Below are 19,937 nucleotides of genomic sequence, written 5' to 3' on the forward strand. Positions count from 1 at the left end.
GTCCGTGCTTGGTTTTTAAAACCGCACGTGTGTGCCTGTCGGTGGCAGCGTACAGGTGCACTTGTGTGCAATTTCCACAAACTTTGATATAACGCACAAGTAGTGAATACACGTCAGCACAGCATTGCAAAATGCGCAAGGGCATTGGCAAGGAACAAGGAAGTGGACGTGATGGTGGTGCAGGCAGAGGCCGAGGTCGTGGGCAAGCTCTAATTTCGCCACAACAAAGGGCCACATCTAGTCGCTCGCACGTCCTGTCCCAAATTCTTGGGGACCGCAGCAGTACACCGCTCTTGAACCAAGACCAGTGTCAACAGGTTGTTAGTTGGATAGCAGATAATGCTTCCAGTCAGATTGGCACCACCACAAACACTCTGTCTTCCACACGGTCAAGTGTCAGTAGCCGTGATACTGCACCGCACATTTCTGAACCTGATCCTCCTTCCTACCACCAGGCTGAGTACACGTCCTCCTCGGACATTAATGATCCCACACTTGGACACTCGGAAGAGCTGTTCACGTTTCCATTCACACATTCTGGCCTCTCGCCAGCTCATATTGAAGTGGGTCATGAGGAGATCGTCTGTACAGATGGCCAAATATTTGAGCAGCCACGTTCTCACGAAGTTGGCAACGTGTCTCAACAAGTGGTGGACGATGATGAGACACAATTGTCAGGAAGTCAGGAGGAGGAGCAGGGTGCGGAAGAGGAAGACGACGTGGTGGATGATCCAGTAACTGACCCAACCTGGCAGGAGGATATGCAGAGCGAGGACAGCAGTGCACAGGGGGAGGGAGGCGTAGCATCACAACAGGCAGTAAGAAGCAGGGTGGTGGCCCCAGGCAGAAGTCAGGCAACCGTTCCCCGGAACAACACAACGACACAAGGTGCCTGTACAAATGTTAGGTCTTCCCGAGACTGGCAGTTTTTTAAGTTGGATCCAGATGATTCTAAAAAGGCCATTTGCAACACCTGCCGTGCCAGCATCAGCAGGGGTACCAAAACTAGCAGCCTGACCACCACCAGCATGATCAGGCACATGTCAGCCAAGCACCCGACTTTGTGGGAAGTACAACAGAGTCGAGGAGCAGTGCTTGCTGATGTCACTGCTACGTCTTCGCTGGTTGTGCATGCGAGCCAATCCCCTGTCCATGCTGCCTGCGAACAAGCCTCCTCCACTCCTGCACCTGCAGTTGCCTACGCAGAAAGAACACCATCATCAATCACGTCCTTGTCCCAGCGCAGCGTTCAGTTATCCATTCAGCAAACCTTTGAACGCAGGCGCAAATACACTGCCAACACCCCACATGCCACAGTTCTAAATGCTAACATTTCGCGACTGCTTGCGCTGGAAATGTTGCCTTTTAGGCTGGTGGAGACAGAAGCATTCCGTGACCTGATGGCGGCAGCTGTCCCACGTTACTCGGTCCCCAGCCGCCACTATTTCTCCCGGTGTGCCGTCCCCGCGTTGCATAACCACGTGTCACAAAACATCACACGTGCCCTGAACAACGCTGTTTCACCCAAGGTCCACCTAACCACAGACACGTGGACAAGTGCTTGTGGGCAAGGCCGCTACATCTCGTTGACGGCACACTGGGTTAATATTGTGGAAGCTGGGACCCAGTCTGAGCGAGGGACGGAACACGTCCTTCCCACACCAAGGTTTGTAGGCCCTACCTCAGTCAGTGTTTCACCCACACTCTACAGCTCCGGAATGTCATGCTCTTCAGCCTCCTCCTCCTCCTGCGCATCCTCATCCACTGTGCCCTCCACACCAGTCCCAAGCTGGAAGCACTGCAGCACTGCCTCGGCGAAGCGGCAACAGGCTGTGCTGAAGCTAATCTGCATAGGTGACAAACCCCACAATGCAGAAGAGCTGTGGACAGCTCTGAAACAGCAGGCAGATCACTGGCTCACACCTCTGAACCTAAAGCCAGGAAAGGTCGTGTGTGACAATGGCCGGAACCTGGTGGCGGCTTTGAGGCGAGGCCAGCTGACACATGTTCCATGCGTGGCCCATGTGCTCAACCTCGTGGTTCAGCGGTTTCTAAAGTCATACCCAGAGCTGTCTGATCTGCTGGTAAAAGTTCGCCGCCTGTCTGCACATTTTCGAAAGTCACCTACTGCTTCAGCCGGCCTTGCCGGCTTTCAGCGCAGTTTGCATCTTCCGGCTCACAGACTGGTGTGTGATGTCCCCACGCGTTGGAATTCAACTCTGCACATGTTGGTCAGGATATGTGAGCAGAAGAGGGCAGTTGTTGAGTACCTGCATCACCTAAGCCGTCGGGAAATGGTTCAAATTCCACACATAACACCTGAGGAGTGGAGATGGATGTCAGACCTATGTACCATCCTCCAAAACTTTGAGGACTCCACCAAGATGGTGAGTGGTGATGACGCCATTATTAGCGTCACCATACCGCTACTCTGCCTTCTAAAACGGTCTCTGCTGAAAAACAAACATGATGCATTGCAGGCGGAGCGCGATGAGTTGCAGCAAGAAACAGTAGTGGGTGTGGGTGATAACACACAGCCCAGCCTCGTCTCATCACAACGTGCAGTGGAGGACTATGACGAGGAGGAGGATGAAGACATGGAGCAACTCTCCGGCCAAATTGAGGATATGACATGCACACCAGTCATATCCTCGGTTCAGCGTGGCTGGCCAGAGGACAGGGTAGATGAGGAGGAGGAGGAGGAGGACAGCATGTTCAGTCATCTTGTTGGTCAGGCTACTGAAGTCCTGGCTGTTAAGAGTCTGGCGCACATGGCTGACTTTATGGTAAGCTGCCTGTCTCGTGACCCTCGCGTTAAGAACATCTTGGCCGACAATCATTACTGGTTGGTAACACTGTTAGACCCACGCTACAAGGAGAACTTTTTGTCTCTTATTCCCGTGGAGGAGAGGTCAACCAAAATGCAGCAGTTCCGGAAGGCCATAGTCACGGAAGTAGGCAAAGCATTCCCCTCACAAAACGCTAGCGGCATAGGTCAGGAATCATTGGACAACCGAGGCGTACAGCCGAGAGAGGCACAAGTCCAATCCGCCAGAGGTAGGGGAACAGTCTTTAAGATGTGGGACAGTTTTCTCAGCCCCTCACGTACCACAGCCCCTGAGGTGCGGGGTAGTGCCACAAAAAATCCTAAGTTTGCCCAGATGCTGAAGGAGTACCTTGCAGATCGAACAACTGTACTCCGACATTCCTCTGTGCCTTACAATTATTGGGTATCCAAGCTGGACACGTGGCATGAATTGGCTCTCTACGCCTTGGAAGTCCTGGCCTGCCCTGCCGCTAGCGTTTTGTCAGAGCGTGTTTTTAGTGCCGCAGGTGGAATCATTACAGATAAACGCACCCGCCTGTCAACTGAAAATGCTGACAGGCTGACTCTGATCAAGATGAACAAGGGTTGGATTGGGCTAGACTTCACCACACCACCAGCAAATGAGAGCGGAATTTAAAGTTTGCCATGTACCTCCACTCACCCATGGGTACACACTTCTGGACTTTGGATAATCGCTGGACTGCTCCTCCTTCTCCTCATGCGCCACCATGATGACCGTTACAAATTGCAATACTTAGGCCTTTGTTTCAGGTATACCCCCAGTGGTAAATTTTTTCGCCCATTCTTTGCAGAATGGACATTACAACGACAGGAGACCCGCTCCTTTGCAATGGGAATAATGTTTTGAGGCCCTCATGCACGTCTCTACCCAGGGACAACGTGGAGCCTCCCAATTTTTGGCTGCCCTGCCTAAGGGCTATACTATAATACACCCACTTCCTGACAATGGACACTTAATGTTTTGAGGCCCTCATGCACGTCTCTACCCAGGGACAACGTGGAGCCTCCCAATTTTTGGCTGCCCTGCCTAAGGGCTATACTATAATACACCCACTTCCTGACAATGGACACTTAATGTTTTGAGGCCCTCATGCACGTCTCTACCCAGGGACAACGTGGAGCCTCCCAATTTTTGGCTGCCCTGCCTAAGGGCTATACTATAATACACCCACTTCCTGACAATGGACACTTAATGTTTTGAGGCCCTCATGCACGTCTCTACCCAGGGACAACGTGGAGCCTCCCAATTTTTGGCTGCCCTGCCTAAGGGCTATACTATAATACACCCACTTCCTGACAATGGACACTTAATGTTTTGAGGCCCTCATGCACGTCTCTACCCAGGGACAACGTGGAGCCTCCCAATTTTTGGCTGCCCTGCCTAAGGGCTATACTATAATACACCCACTTCCTGACAATGGACACTTAATGTTTTGAGGCCCTCATGCACGTCTCTACCCAGGGACAACGTGGAGCCTCCCAATTTTTGGCTGCCCTGCCTAAGGGCTATACTATAATACACCCACTTCCTGACAATGGACACTTAATGTTTTGAGGCCCTCATGCACGTCTCTACCCAGGGACAACATGGAGCCTCCCAATTTTTGGCTGCCCTGCCTAAGGGCTATACTATAATACACCCACTTCCTGACAATGGGCACTTCAGGTTTACAGGCCCTCATGCACGTCTCTATGCAGGGGCATTGGTGAACTTCACAATTTTGGACTGCCCTGGCAAAGGAAAATACTACAAAGACTCACTTCCTCAAAATGGGCACATTAGACTCAAGATCAAGAGGCCTTCATGTACGTCTCTTCTCAGGGACATCGGAGTGCCACACAATGTTTTCACATAAAATCTTTCATATAATCTCCAAAAGTAACATACACCAGCTCTATCTCACTATTGGGTATGTGCCCTTAACATTTCCGCCATGAAAATTCATTTTGGTGTCATTTTGGAAGGTTTTCTGGTGAGTCCGTAAAAATGGCGTGAAACGCGGACAAAATTGTTCACAGCTGTGACTTTTGAGTGATAAATGCTTCAAGGGGTCTTCCCCATGCTGTTGCCATGTCATTTGAGCACTCTTCTGAGACTTTTGTGACATTTTTAGGGTTTCTCCATGCTGCCGGGGGGTCATTTCACAAAAATACTCGGGTCTCCCATAGGATAACATTGGGCTCGTTGCTCGGGCCGAGTACACGAGTATCTTGGGAGGCTCGGCCCAAGCTTCGAGCACCCGAGCTTTTTAGTACTCGCTCATCACTATCAGCAGGGAATAGTGACCTTTAGATTTAGCTGTTATTAGACATTTTCGTGAGGGCAGTTTCAGAGTGTAAGGAGCGAAAAAATTATTGTAAAGGGTCAAGAAGAGAGTTATCTGAAAGATAATGGATTAGATGAGAGTAGACCAAGTGTTCCGGAAGTTTAGAGATGAAGGGGAGATTAGAGACGGGTCTGTAGTTAGGAGTACAGATCTAGTCAAGGGATTTTTTTGAAGTACTGGGTGTATGGTTGCGTGTTTGAAGGAGGAGGGAACGATACCAGATGAGAGAGAGGTTAAATATTTTAGTTAGGTGAGTGGCAACAGCCAGAGAGATTGGAGGACATTGTCATGGGGTGTTCAGCTTTGTGCTTGCTGGTTGTCATGGCGGCATTAGATGCTGTTCACACTGCAGTGTCTGACATCTCTTAAGTTGTACAGCCTGATTTGGGTATTGGCTGTGTTTTACTTCACTGCTCTCAATACAGCAAGAGTTAATTCTTGCTGGCTTGTGAGTGGTTGCTAGGAGCTCAGGCTGCTAATGACCCTTCATAGTCGCCTTCATTCTTTACAAGCTTTTGGATCTGATTGCTGGTCGCTGAATATAGCTTCAGTGTTGCTCCTGTGTTATTGATCCTTATTGTTGTGATCCAGAGCCTGGTGATCTGTATTGTACTTTAAGGCCCCTTTACATACTGAGACTTTCTAACGATCCCACTAGCGATTGCGACCTGGCCCTGGATCGCTGGAAAGTCTCTGGTGAGCTGTCAAACAGGCATACCTGGCCAACAACGCAGCAGCGTTATGGACCTGCAGAACGACCTAGCTGGTCGTTGGGGATGTGTCAAAGCAGCTATTTCAAAGGGAAGTCACCAACAAAGTCGTTGTACAGTGTCAAACACAACGATGCTTGCTGCGCAGCGGGAAACAAAGGACCAAAAAATGTTCCTGAGAGATGTGTAGCGATCAGCGACCTCACAGTGGGGCCAGGTCGCTGATGCGTTTCACACACTGCAATGTCGCTGGGGAGGTCGCTATTACGTCACAAAACCGGTGACGTTACAGTGATATCGCTAGCGATGTTGCAGTGTGTAAAGGGGCCTTTACTGTGTGGTGTGGAAATATCCCCATTGTTAATTTAATTCCTCCCTGTGTTTATTTCCTCCTGGGTTTGTATTGTCTCTCCTTCATGTCTGATTGCAGTGTGCATGAGTTTTGGTTATTTCCCCTGTCTGTGTTATTTGTGGGGGGTTTACTTCTCCAGTTTTGGCCCTCTCATAGGGTGTGGGAGAGGGGTGTAAGATCAAGGCTTGAACAGGAGTTAAGAGCCATTTACACGCTGTGACATCGCTAACGATATATCATCGGGGTCAAGGTGTTTGTGACGTACATCCGGCGTCGGTAGCGACATTGCAGCGTGTGACACCAAGTAGCGACCTTAAACGATCGCAAAAGAGGCAAAAATTGTTTGTCTGAATGAGGTCGTTTATTTATGAAAAATCGTTGTTTGGTCAGTAGCGATGTTGTTCCTCATTCCTGCGGCATCACACATCGCTATGTGTGACGCCGCAGGAGCGACGAACATCACCTTACCTCCATCCACCGGCAATGAGGAACGGAGGAGGTGGGCGGCATGTTCCAGCCGCTCATCTGCGCCCCTCCTCTGCTATTGGACAGCTGCTATGTGACGTCGCTGTGACGCCGCACAAACCCACCCCCTTAGAAAGGTGGCGGTTCGCTGGCAACAGTGACGTCGCAGGGAAGGTAAGTCCATGTGACGTGTGTTAGCGATGTTGTGCGCCACTGCCAGCAATTTGCCCGTGACGCACAACAGACGGGGTCGGGTACGCTTGCTAGCTATGTCGGTAATGATATCGCAGCGTGTAAAGTACCCTTAAGGGTCAGGCTGGCGGACCAGATGTAATGTCCATCAAGCTTACCTCTGGGATAACGGCTAATGTAGGGTTCCTAGTTTGAGAGTCATCTTAGAGATCCCACTTCTGTTGCTCTGATTCCCCGTGGCAGACATATGAGGGAATCGGGATCACTGGTGTAAATAATAAGGCAAGAAGATGCGAGGAGCCTACCCATATTCATAACTAACAAGCACCTAAACAACAAATATGCAGAACGCTATGATTACCTTTATTCTTAGCCTTTAACTGTTCTTAGTTATTTATGATGCTAAGAGCTCTACATGATTGCAATTCTTTATTATATTATTTCTTGTAAATTATTACATTAAAAACAAGACGTTTACCTCTTCTCATACTGGCATACCAGACTTGGCCTGTCACTCTCTGCAATATATCCTAAGTCATAAGGCAAGGCTTGTTATAGTGTTGATATTGACTGTTAGGATTGCTACTTCCAATAGGTGGCACTAGAGTTCAAGTTCTCTTCCTCTCTGAAGACGTAATTTACATATTAAATAAACATGATGAGCTCCAGTTTTTACTCTTCAGATGTGCTTTGATTATTGTAGAAAAACTATGTTTTATCACTATATGGTAAATCATAAATGTTATATTCTGAATACACAGGCACTGATAGTAAATATATGATAAAGACGCATCGAACTGCTTTATTTCCAATGTGTAGGGGATACCTAGGAATCCAGAACTGCCATTTTTGTTTAGACTTGTGACTACAACCATGATATAGTCCGTAACACTTTATTTCATCACAATCGATGTAATACTTTTACAACATTGGTGAACTTATAAACTGTAGATTTCTTCTATATAAAATATTATGTTGAGGCATCATAAATAAGAATAAAACAATCCTCTCCAGTTGTACTTCTACTCTTTGTATTGTAATAAGCCTAGCTACACACACACAGGCCTCCAACGCTGCTTTATTACGATGAAGTGACCAATTATATGACTGCTTACACCTTACCAGTGCCATTCATTGCATTGTTAAAGAAAATCTGTCACCCAATTTTTACTCCTCCATCTAAGGCTGCTTTCACACATCCGGTTTGAGCTCTGCGGCTCAATCCGGCTGTGCAAGCTATGCAACGGATGCGGTGAACACACCGCATCCTTTGCATAAGTTTTTCCTTTGCGGCCAGTCCGGTTTTTGCCGCTTGCGGCATGCTACTGAGCATGCGCAGTGGCAAAAACCGCATGCGGCGGCCGGATGCGGTTATTGCCGCATCGCGCCGCATCCGGCCGCCATAGGCATGCATTGAAAAATGCGCCGCATCGGCCGAATGCGGCGTGATGCGGTTTTTTTTTGCCGCACGAAAAAACGTGCCAGGCAACATTCTATCCGGCCGCCGCACCGGCTAAATCTGCCGCATGCGGCAAAAACCGGACCGAACGGGAGCCCATGCGGCACTAATTAAAGTCTATGCAGAAAAAACGCAACCGGCAGCAAAAAAAAACGGTTGCGATTTTCCTGCAAAGTGCCGGATTGTGCCGCAATGCAGAAACCGGAGGTGTGAAAGCAGCCTAAGAGCAGCATAATGTAGAGACAGAGAAGCGGATTCCAGCAATGTGTCACTGAGCTGTATGCTGTCATTTTGATAAAATCAACGCTTTCTCTGCTGCTTATCTAGCAGTTATACAAAGCTCATGAATATGCTGGACTACCTGACAGCGGGACAAGTAGTTCTCAAATGATAATCTACTGCTGATTTAATCAGTGATTTTATCAAAACTACACTAAACAGCTCAGTAAGTGACACATCATTGGAATCCGGGTCTCTGCTCCTACGTTGTGTTGCTCTAAGATTAGGTGGCAAAAACCTGGTTACAAATTCCCTTTAACACTGCTGATATATAGTTTTGTGGAGACAGATTCAGAATGACCATTTTTCATCATTTAAATATCTGCCTTTCTGGGCTTTTCTATCAAATGGGAAGTCCTATTAGGTACTAACTTCTATCTCTGTGTGCACACTCAGACAGGGAAGGTTCTTAGTCACTGACAGGACCATTCACTTGATTGAAAAGCCTAGAAAGGCAGTGTTTTAAAAGGGTTCACATCTAATTTTTTTTATTAATGGACTATCCTATTCAGATAAACTATCAAAATATGATCTGTGGGAGTCCGATACTCTGCACCCCAGCCAATCATGTTACTGACCGTAACTCTCAGATGCTCCCGGAACACAGTCGCTCCATTTCTATAGTAGCCAAAGACCAGTACTGCTGATCCACCCCCTATTCAATATAATAGCTGGTAGATCTGCAATACTCAGGAGCAGCCACTGTAGGTTCAATAGAGCTGCTCCTCAGCATCTGGGAACTTCTGATTGACGCTGATTACAGCTGATCGATGTGTGATTGGTGTCACATCCTTACTGATCAGATGTTCATGGCCTATACTGAGGATAGATCTTCATAGACTGTGAGCCCTCGCGGGCAGGGTCCTCTCTCCTCCTATACCAGTCTGTTTTGTACTGTTAATGATTGTTGTACGTATACCCTCTTTCACTAAAGTGCCATGGAATAAATGGCGCTATAATAATAATAATAATAATGACAAAGTAACAGACAACCTTTTTAAATAGATTTTAAATAAAGCATTTGTAATACTGAATTTGTCATTAGTAAGGCAGATATGACAATTTTGTCTAATGGTTAGACAGCAAGCTTGGACTAGCCAGTCTTCTATACCCATCCACTGTCCTCAGCTTCTCCCACATCATCCCTCACTCTGAGGCTGTGGGGGTCACACTACCGTAGATTCTCTCATCCGAGAAAATCTAATCAACTTTGGTAATGAAATTTCAATCAAATTCTGATCGGGTTTTGATCTGAGTGTCAGCTTAGTAGGATCCAATCTCTTGTATGTTAGAATCAGAGCTCATTGTGAGAAGATGGAGAACAAAATTTCTCCATCTTCTCCATTGTATGAGTCCGCAAAAATCAGACTGCACTTGGATGTCAACCAAGTGCAGTCCAATGTTTTCCACTCACCCATAGACTTGAATGGGTGCATGGCATCCAATTTACAAGTCAAATCGCAGAATGCCTTGGTATAGTCACCCTGTGACCATAAATAAATAAAGGCAATGAAACCCCCTCAAATCAATGTCTCCAAATATGCTATATTATTATTATTATTATTATTTATTATAGCGCCATTTATTCCATGGCGCTTTACAAGTGAAAGAGGGTATACGTATAACAATCATTAACTGTACAAAACAGACTGGTACAGGAGGAGAGAGGACCCTGCCCGCGAGGGCTCAGTCTACAGGGAATGGGTGATGGTACAATAGGTGAGGACAGAGCTGGTTGCGCAGTGGTGTACTGGACTGAGGGCTATTGTAGGTTGTAGGCTTGTTGGAAGAGGTGGATCTTGAGGTTTGTCTTGAAGTTTTCCACGGTAGGGGAGAGTCTGATGTGCTGAGGTAAAGTGTTCCAGAGTATGGGGGAGGCACGGGAGAAATCTTGTACGCGATTGTGGGAAGAGGAGATAAGAGAGGAGCAGAGAAGGAGATCTTGTGAGGATCTGAGGTTGCGTGCAGGTAGGTTATATTAATCATATATGCTATATTGGCACAGTTGGAGATAAGAAATAGTTTTCTTTTCTCAGAATTCCAATGACCCCATTCCTTTCATTCAGTTAGTGAAGAGCTAACACTTTGGCCAGTGAGGTGAGACGCCTGTGGTAGCACCCACTGCGCAATTCTAATAATAGCCTGAAAAGAATATATGATAAATCATTGCAGAGTTTCCGTGACTCAGTTTTCACATCTTGCAGAGTGGCTGTTTCTCTGAAGCACTGCAGATGTCCACCAGAAGCTCTCAGTGCCAGCTCTTATCTGGAAAATGGATCTCTGCCATCTAGAGCCGTATCTTTGAGTAGAGCGTACTTTCCTAGGAAAGGCTATTTCAAATCTTTGCCGTGGTGTCACATTGTCATGTGAAAGGGATTTGGACATCCGTCAGCATGATCCAGTGACACACAGTGGGAACTGGAAAATAGTTTGCTGGTCACATGTGAAGCATTTCAGAGTTTACAGCTGTGGGAAAGCTGCACATATGATGTGCTATGGACGGTTTCCTGCATAACTAGGATCATATTTATACACTGTTTATACCTTTACTTTTTAGATAATATTCTATCATGCTTTGTGACACCCAACTAAACTGCAGACATCTTACTATACACCGTGCATAGCTTTCAAAAAAATGTACCAGTTTAGTTCATTGCAGCAAATTGCAAATCTATTTAATTCCATCAAACTCCAATGCATTTTCTATACATTAAAGATATAGAATAAAACAAAAAATGACTTGTATAAATATACTGATGGGATTAACTGACATGAAACTCATGCTCACAGCTCCCTATTACAGTATGTGCATGTGATATCATGCCTGCCCCTAAACCACAAAAGATCGAAGACGCACTAAATTGTGCACACAACAAAGCAATGAATTGAAAAATTGGATAATCTCTTCATAGCCACAGCTCAGGACTCAGTATTCTACTTCTGATTTGCCCTTTTTTTACCTTAAACTATCATTTCTTCTACATCCCTTTTTGTGTTAGCGCTTTGTACTGATGTTGTCCCCCACCATATATTTCTTTTTCTGTGATTAATCTTTTGTATATAGGTCTCACCCCCTTAGGATGTATTGATAATCCACTGGGTATTTTTGATATTTACACTGGTTTTAGATGACTAAATTAGGTTTTTATTGTTTTATTTTTCAATATTTAGAGATTTTCTTACAATAGTTGTTTTTTTTTTTTTTTTAACACAGATCTGATTTTTTTTGTTATTTATTTGGATGCTATTAACATGCACTTACAAGGAGATGGACTGATACTGTCGCATTGCTTTCCCTGAAGACACCAATCGCGTATTGTATTTATATGTGTGTTGTGTCCTTCGTATTTTGTAAATAATGTGGTATGTAATGTTTGCCTGTGTAATGTATAATGTACAGTAAAATAATGTTATGATTAGTGATAGAGATACCCGAGATCCAACGAGGTCCAACAAGATTTAAAAAAAACAAAAACAAAAACAAAAAGTTTAGGCCCGGAATTTATCCCGGATATCTGGCTGCATGCTGATCCCCATGTAAGTCTAGGGGGACCCGAATTAGGCTCTTTAAAATGGTGGTAGAAGGGATAGGGGGATTAGAGCAGGCTTGTTATACTTCCGGGGCTGCTAATTAATCTCATGCATATGCACCGCTTCCTCCCGATCTGTGATTTGTTGCAATCAGATTGCGCCCCCACCCTGTGTGACAGCGTGTCTGACTGCTTGCAATCGCACACGATTTTTTTTGCTAAGAGATGCAGATTTTATGCTGAAATTTATACACCATATTCCTGCACCTAAGCTGCATCTTCTGGCAAAAAACACATCAAATGCAGTTTTGATGCAACAGGGATGAGATTTTTGTCAGGAGATGCAGATTTTCGGCAGGAATATGGTATATATGTTTTAGAACTAAATCTACAACTCTTGGCAAAAAAAAAATACACAAAAATGGTTTTGACGCCATTTTGGATTTGGTGCTAAATTGTTTGCACCATATTTCCTGCATCAAATCTGCATCTTCTGGCAAAAATGAACATCAAAACCACATGCGTTATGATGGGGTTTGATGCATTTGTATTCTATGTCAAATAAAGGATTTTTTTTGTGTTCATTTCTTTTCACTTACAGAATAGTAATGAGGGATCTCATAGATGCCTCCCATTATTAATTTAGGGCAATAAGGATGAGCCTGGTAACTTGCTGGGATTGTCACATCTAATGGATGTGACAATTCTGGGCAGCTGCAGGTTGCTATTTTTACGCTAGGAGGGGCAAATAACCATGGACCTCCCCAACCTGAGCATACCAGCCCACAGCTGTCGGCTTTACCAAGGATAGGTATCAAAATTGGGGGACCACACGCCGTTTTTAAAATTATTTAAAAAAAAAAAAAGTTGCATGGAGTCCATCTTATTTTGATACACAGCCAAGATAAGAACACGGTTGAAGTCTGTAGCCATATCCTTTATCTGTGCTGGGTATCACAAGATGGGGGGGGACCCTACACCAATTTTTTTATTTATTTTTACACCACAATAGGGACACACACACAGCATGTGTGATTGCAAGCAGTCAGACATGCTGTCACACAGGGTGAGGGGGCGCAGTCTCACTGCAACAAATCACAGATGCAGGGACTACCGGTAGGCGAGGAAAGCAGGGCATATGCATGAGGTTATTGAGTGGCCCCAGAAGTAGTGTTACAACATAACACAAATCCACACACCTAGCCAGGACCAGTTTTTTTACGTAGCGTGGCGGGGTGTCTGTGTCAATTCCTCTCTCACAACTACTGGAAAATGCCACTCTACTCTTGGCGTCGTCAGCAGATTGAAACTTTGCCGACGGAAGATCCAAGTGTTGTAGGGAAGGCCTACATTACTTTCAAGGCGGCAAACACTGTGTTTATTGAACATAGGCTCTAAGGAAGTGGCGGAAGTGGAAGAAGATCTGTCCTGCTTTTGAGATTCTTTACTCATCAAAGAGAGTGCCACACCTGGAAATGCCAGTCCAGGTCAACAAGCGTCCGCCTCGTTGGACAAAGTGGAAGGAGAAGGTCCGCCTATTGCTGATTGACAGCGAGGAACGGATGGAGACGTGAAGAAAATAAAATGGCCAACTTGAGAAGACCCCACCATATTGCAGTGGAGCTGTAAAACTGGTCACTGAGGGGTACGTGGGAAGGCACCATTTTATTGGAGATAGTTGTAGAGGAAGGAGGTTAATATGGCAGAATGACAGTTACTAGAGACTGCGATTAAGCCTTGTGCTGTTTTTCATGATGTTGAAATGGGTGAAGAAGGGACGCCATCTTTCCCTCTGGCTGTGGCACAATTAGAAAGTCATAGCCAGAATTCGACAGCTTGTTAGCAACTTGAGGGGTCAAAGTCTAACAGAGGCCGAAGAGCGGTGGGCTAGACTTAGAACGGAATGGATGCCAGATGCTTCATTTGCAGAGTATTACTGAAGGTTAGCTACTGGTGAGATTGTTTGCTGGTATGATTGATCTGCTATGGGGAAGTGGCTCCATCCGGGAGTTCAGAACTGGTCACTGGATTTTGTGGAACAGAAAGCAGTGGAGGTTGGGCACCTGTATCGGCAGGGAAGTTTATTTACAAAGGAACTACGGGTGACATTCCTGAAGATGGACGAATCTGGTACATGGTCTGCGGATGGCACGATGTGTAGGAACCCTGATAATTACTACAGACAAAGAAGTGATTGGGAGAGAATTGTGGGGGCTGAATGGCTTGGAAGTGAAGCATGGATACCAGTGGAGGAGTGAAATGAAGTCAAATGCCTGTAGGTCACGCATGTTTATGTCCTTGACAGGGATTGTTTTCTAGTCCCTGATGGCCTCCATTTGGTTGTTGGCTGCACATGGCCGAAGTTGTTTTACCCCTCCCAAGTTTATTTGCTCACATTGCGCATCCCCCTGCTGGATTGAGGGTCTTTGAGCCACAAGAGGATTATACACCCTTCATAATGGACTTTGCCTAATCAGTGCCCCAACCCTATTATGGACTATTACCCATCCCTAGACTTTGCCCCTCATGGACTGTGTTTATGTCCCAAAGACCAATGTTGGAGGTAGGGGTGATGGGTTGAAAATAAAAAGGACTATACCCTTGGATTACTGCTGTGTTTGCCTGAAGGTCCTCAAATTTGAACTCTTTCATTCCAGGGTCCTATCCTAATAGGAACAGGTCCATGCTTACCACAACAAAGTAAAGCGATATTACCTGCCCTTCAGAAGAGAGACTGCTGTTATCTATGTTTTTAGTGGTTTCTGGATGTTCGAATGGTCGAGTTCGACCATTATTAAAGAAGAGAGGAATGTAAGGAGGTGGATTGATACTGTCGCATTCCTTTCCCTGAAGACACCAGTATTGTATTTTCATGTACATTGTGTCATACGTCTTTGTAAAAATTGTGATATTTAATGTGGTCCTGTGTAATGTATAATGTACAGTAACATATGTTATGATGTAAATTACATTCTAATTGTATAAGTGGTTCCCAGACTGTAGGGTAAGTAATAGTTAAGTATTGGGACAAGCTCACAATTGGAGGGGTTAATTGATAGGAAAAGAGACAGTTTCTTCTAGAAACTTAGTGAAGTCCCAGCGTATGATGGATACGGACGTATAGTTGTCATGCGCAGTCCAGATCTGTGTTTGCAGATCGCTACTACCACGTCAGACTCTGTCTTCACTACTGAGTCTAACAAACAACCTATCATGCGCTACCCAGATTGGCACCCGCAGTTTGCTGCTACCATGTTTGACTCTGTTCTGCCAGGCATCGGTGGTTTTATTAACACTGCTTTAGGCACTTTAGGAGTTAATGTTTCCTAGAGTAGTGTGTGGCTTCTCAGAGAAACAGGTTGCTAATCACTAGCTTCATATGGTCTCCTCCTGCTGAAATCTGGGGAGTTTTCTGAGTTATCGCCGAAGTTAGAATCTGCTTAGTTGTTGAGATATCCCAGCTTCTGTGGCAATCTACCTTTTAGTGACCAGCGATTTGTTGTTTGCACTGTATGAAACTTCCATGGTGTGACTTTCTCCTTCCCTTTTGGTTTATCCCATATGGTGTCTTTTTGTCTCTTGTGGATATTTGTGGTGTGCATGAGTTTCAGTTTTAGCCCCTTGGCTTTGTCTTGTCGGAGGTTTATTATTGTGTCCAACCCACCCCTGGGTCAGAACCAGACAGGAGATACGGGCAGGCCGGAGGCGCGGACCTCCTTACCTTTAAGGGTACCTCTGGGGTGAGGATGAGCGCAGAGACTCCAGTCTTAAGGCCAGCATAGGTCTCCCTGTGTCCTCTAGTTGCCGATGACAATAGTTTGCAGGACATCAAGGCAGCATACAGTGGGTGATTTGTGGCAGAAAAAGAGAGGAGACTGGAGTTAAGATACCGAGATCAAGAGTGTTGACCGAGACACAAGACAAGAGACAGCACAGAAGCTAGAGACTGGCATTCAAATGGAGTGGCCCCTGAAATGATGGTCCAGGACACGGACGTTTATCGACTAGGCCCCAAGTCTAAAAGAAAATGGGTCAGAATGGACTAAGATGTGTGCAAAGTTGGCTTTCCAGATGGAATCTCATCAAGCGACTGGGAGCTCGCGCTACGGGCTATTCCCCATCCCCTTCTCTATGAGTGAAAGAAACACAGCCATGGAAAAAGGGATCATCACTTTCTTAAATTGGACTGAAGCATTAGGCTGGGTTGTGCTGGAACTCACCGGAGCAGTAAGAATGGAAACAATCCAGTGGGAACTGTAAATGTATCTGAATATGCTTTGTATTACTGTAATTTGCTGGAAGTTGAGTACCTGCTACCTCTTGTATAGAGTTGACAAAGACAAACCGTCAAGTAAAGAGTCAGTGTTAAAAGTGAACTTGTGGTCTCCTTGTGAAAGCGAGTCATCATTTGTTCCTGGCCAACCAATGCTAATGGCAACATGCGGCCTACTCAGGCGTGCAGTCCACACAATACAAGTCGACACACCAAGTCAGTACCATGTTTTGTGTGTAGTTTGCCAGGACATCTGGAGTTCGTCCCTCACCCACGACTACTGACTTGCGCCACTCTACACACTATTCATACTTGTATGTCAAGGGATTTATTTATTTTACTTATTTTTCTATATACGGTTGCCATGTAGCTGGTAGGCTACAATTACTGTATTATGTTTTCTTTGACCCCCTTTTTTTAAATGTTTTTAACACGTGTATCTAATTTTTAGTTGAATAAAATATATTTTCTTTTTATTGTTTTTTCAATGTATTTGTCTAAGTGATTTATGCAATTTAGTGTGTTCTTGGCCTTCTGTTGTTTATAGGCTTTTTTTCCACACTTTAGCTGGATCTCCCCTGTATTGGATTATTATTAAGTGGTGCCAAGCCATCTTTTTTATTACATAATGTGTGCCCCATGAATCAAACAGGAAAATAACTGTAAAGAGTCTCTTACGAATGAGCTGACCCAGATCAATTATGTATTACATGATCGGCCATACATTTTCTTGAAACATGAGCAGATGTACTGACTTTCACCTCTGAATAACAGAGAGGTCATTTCTTATAATGCCCTCAAAAACTTTACACATCACTTAAGTAAGACTTACTGGATGGTAGTTACCTGCGTCCTCCTTCTTACCTTTTTTTACTATGGTGTTTCAATTACTGAGTTGTATTCCCTCAATAGCTGTCAATGAATGTCATCTGGCCTGGGAGATTTGTAAATAATTAATTTGTTCAGATGCAGGCATACTTCTTCTTGTGTTAAATTAGTTATATTAAGTGAAATGAGCCCTGGAGTGGTCAGTTCATTAGTGAACATGGATGAAAAGTGCCTGTTTACTATCTCAGCTTTTTCTTTGTCCACTCTAGTTATCTTATTATCATCTTTTAAGAGGCCGATGCCATCCGATTTTATTTTTTACATGAATATATTTATAAAAAATATTAGGATTTATTTTCATTTTCGCTGACTATTTGTTTTTCAGTAACTAAGTTTGCTAACTTGGTTTCTTTTTACATTTCTTATTGACATCTTAATAAATTGAAATGCGATTTCTCAGCCTTCGAGGTTTTGAATGCCCTTTGTGTGTGTCTTATACTTTGTACTGTCTTATTGATCCATAATTATTTCTTTTTATTTCTGGACATTTTTATTCCAAGACTACAATTTTTTTACAAACAGATCACTGGGCCATGTGTAAAAATGCACGTTAACCCTCCGTCACATACAATATCAGTTCTAACGAGTTCACATACAATGTGACTGTCAGGCGCAGGCTAGAAAAATACCTATAATATCTAATGTTTGCAATTTCAGTGCTCTAAAAGTGATCAGTGACCTTCATAGGGATGTAATAAAAGACACTACACATAATTAGGTGCAAAAAAAACCCATTTACTTAACATAAAACTAATAACTCTGAAATACAAACATTTCAAAACTCCCCCCAAATAGTCCCCAGTTCGACTCTGTTAAAAAAACTCTACAAAGAAAATGTATGGAAACAAACTTAATTTTAAGGTACCTTAAGTACTATTAAACACATATTCAATCAGAATTAGATCCTGAAGTTTCCCCAAAAAAATTACACTTGCAGAGCATGGTATGAATAAAAACATAAAATAGCAACCTTATTGAGTGTGACGTGTTCACATACAATGAGCCTGAGAGATTAGCGCAGTTATATCTGTCCTCCTGAAGCTCTGCAATCCAACTGTGGTATGAGGTTTCACAGAGCTGCAAGAGACAGGAGACTACCTGGAGGGAGGGGATTTCCTCACAATCTGGTGAGGAAGGAGAAATTAAAGTAAAAGAGATGTGCCTGTCAGGCCTATTGTATGTGATGGAGGGTTAACTACACAATTCACTTGCATTGATCCGTTTGACACACAGGCATCGTACATAAAGAGCTCTAAGGCTGTCTTCACACATCCTAGTTTCACAGTTTGTATACAGACTACAATTTCTTAGACCAACTGCATATAGCACATATAGCATAACTCAAGTCAGGGGTACTACGGTTCATCTGAGAATTGCGGTCCATACATAGACCAGGAAACTCTGGTATGTGAAGCTTCGCTAAAGCAGTTGAATAATCTAGAGTTTGGAAAGTAATTGAATTTATGAATAATGAAGAAAGAGACAGAGAAAATTCATGTATGATACAAATATATTCTGTTATTGTATATATTTCTATTTTTTTTCTTCAGTCTGTAAAGAATATCTACATAGATTTTACCAGTCTTTACTTGAAAGAAATATTGACTTTACTCCAGCTGCCATAGAGAGAGAATTAATCGACACATGCAGAGATTCTACAGGAAAAGAAAACCGCCTGGTAAGAATCAACATGAACACGTCTGTCTGAAGGGCTGGAGTTCAAAGCACGATTGGCGCAGTGACAAAATTCACATACAAAACACATTGATCACCAGTGGAACATGCAAAATTTTACCCTTCCTTGGAAAGATATGGTAATGGAAACTAAATATCTTCTAAGAATTACCAATATGGAAAATCTGTCACCATGGACGGGTTCTCATAATGAAACAAGGAAGCAGACTTGTCATAGGTTAAAGGGAACCTGTCAGCAGAAATTTCGTAATAAACCTAAAAGATTTCCCCTCTGCAGCTCCTGTGCTGCATTCTAGCAAGGTTCCTGTTGCTATTCTGCCCCCTTTGAGAACTAAATAAAAAGTTTATAAAGTCTTACTTTTTGTATGCAAATATTTTTTTCTGTACACGGGGGCGGGCTTTCTGGCGTCCGTTATTCTCCCTCCTGACGCTTTATGCCGTCCCCCATTTCTCATTTCCATACTGAGGACGCCACCCCGTGCTCCCGAGGTCTCGCGCATGCGCCGTGCTACTCTCGTGGTACTGTGCACAGTGTGACCGCTGGTGATGTGATTGCGCAGGTGTGAGATTATGGGCGGCGCTGTGATTGTCATCAGCAAGTACCCGCCCATAATCTCGTGCACGCGCTTTCCCCTCTGCCTCCACCGTTCTGCGCAAGCGCTGGCCAGATGAAGCCACATCACCTCTTACCCATGTTTCCCTGGAGCAGGAAATAGATGGGAGGAGCGGAGCAGCACACCACCGATCAACAGGGTTCATCTGGCCAGCGCTTGCGCAGAACGGTGGAGGCAGAAGGGAAAGCGCGGGCACGAGATTATGGGCGGGTACTTGCTGATGACAATCACAGCGCCGCCCATAATCTCACGCCTGCGCAATCACGTCACCAGCGGTCACACTGTGCACAGTGCACGGTACCGCG

General features: G+C 44.7%; 1 protein-coding gene across 1 annotated transcript in view; it reads left to right on the forward strand.

Moving 5' to 3' along the window:
- The window catches only part of CDNF (cerebral dopamine neurotrophic factor), a 55,906-nt gene that overhangs the window by 13,653 nt on the left and 22,316 nt on the right, over positions 1-19,937 (forward strand). The window contains exon 2 of the mRNA XM_075345244.1: positions 18,874-19,001. Coding sequence (XP_075201359.1) covers positions 18,874-19,001 — 128 coding nt within the window. The remainder of the gene's footprint in view (positions 1-18,873; positions 19,002-19,937) is intronic.

Source organism: Anomaloglossus baeobatrachus, chromosome 4 (genome assembly GCF_048569485.1).
Source record: "Anomaloglossus baeobatrachus isolate aAnoBae1 chromosome 4, aAnoBae1.hap1, whole genome shotgun sequence".
Lineage (NCBI taxonomy): Eukaryota > Metazoa > Chordata > Amphibia > Anura > Aromobatidae > Anomaloglossus > Anomaloglossus baeobatrachus.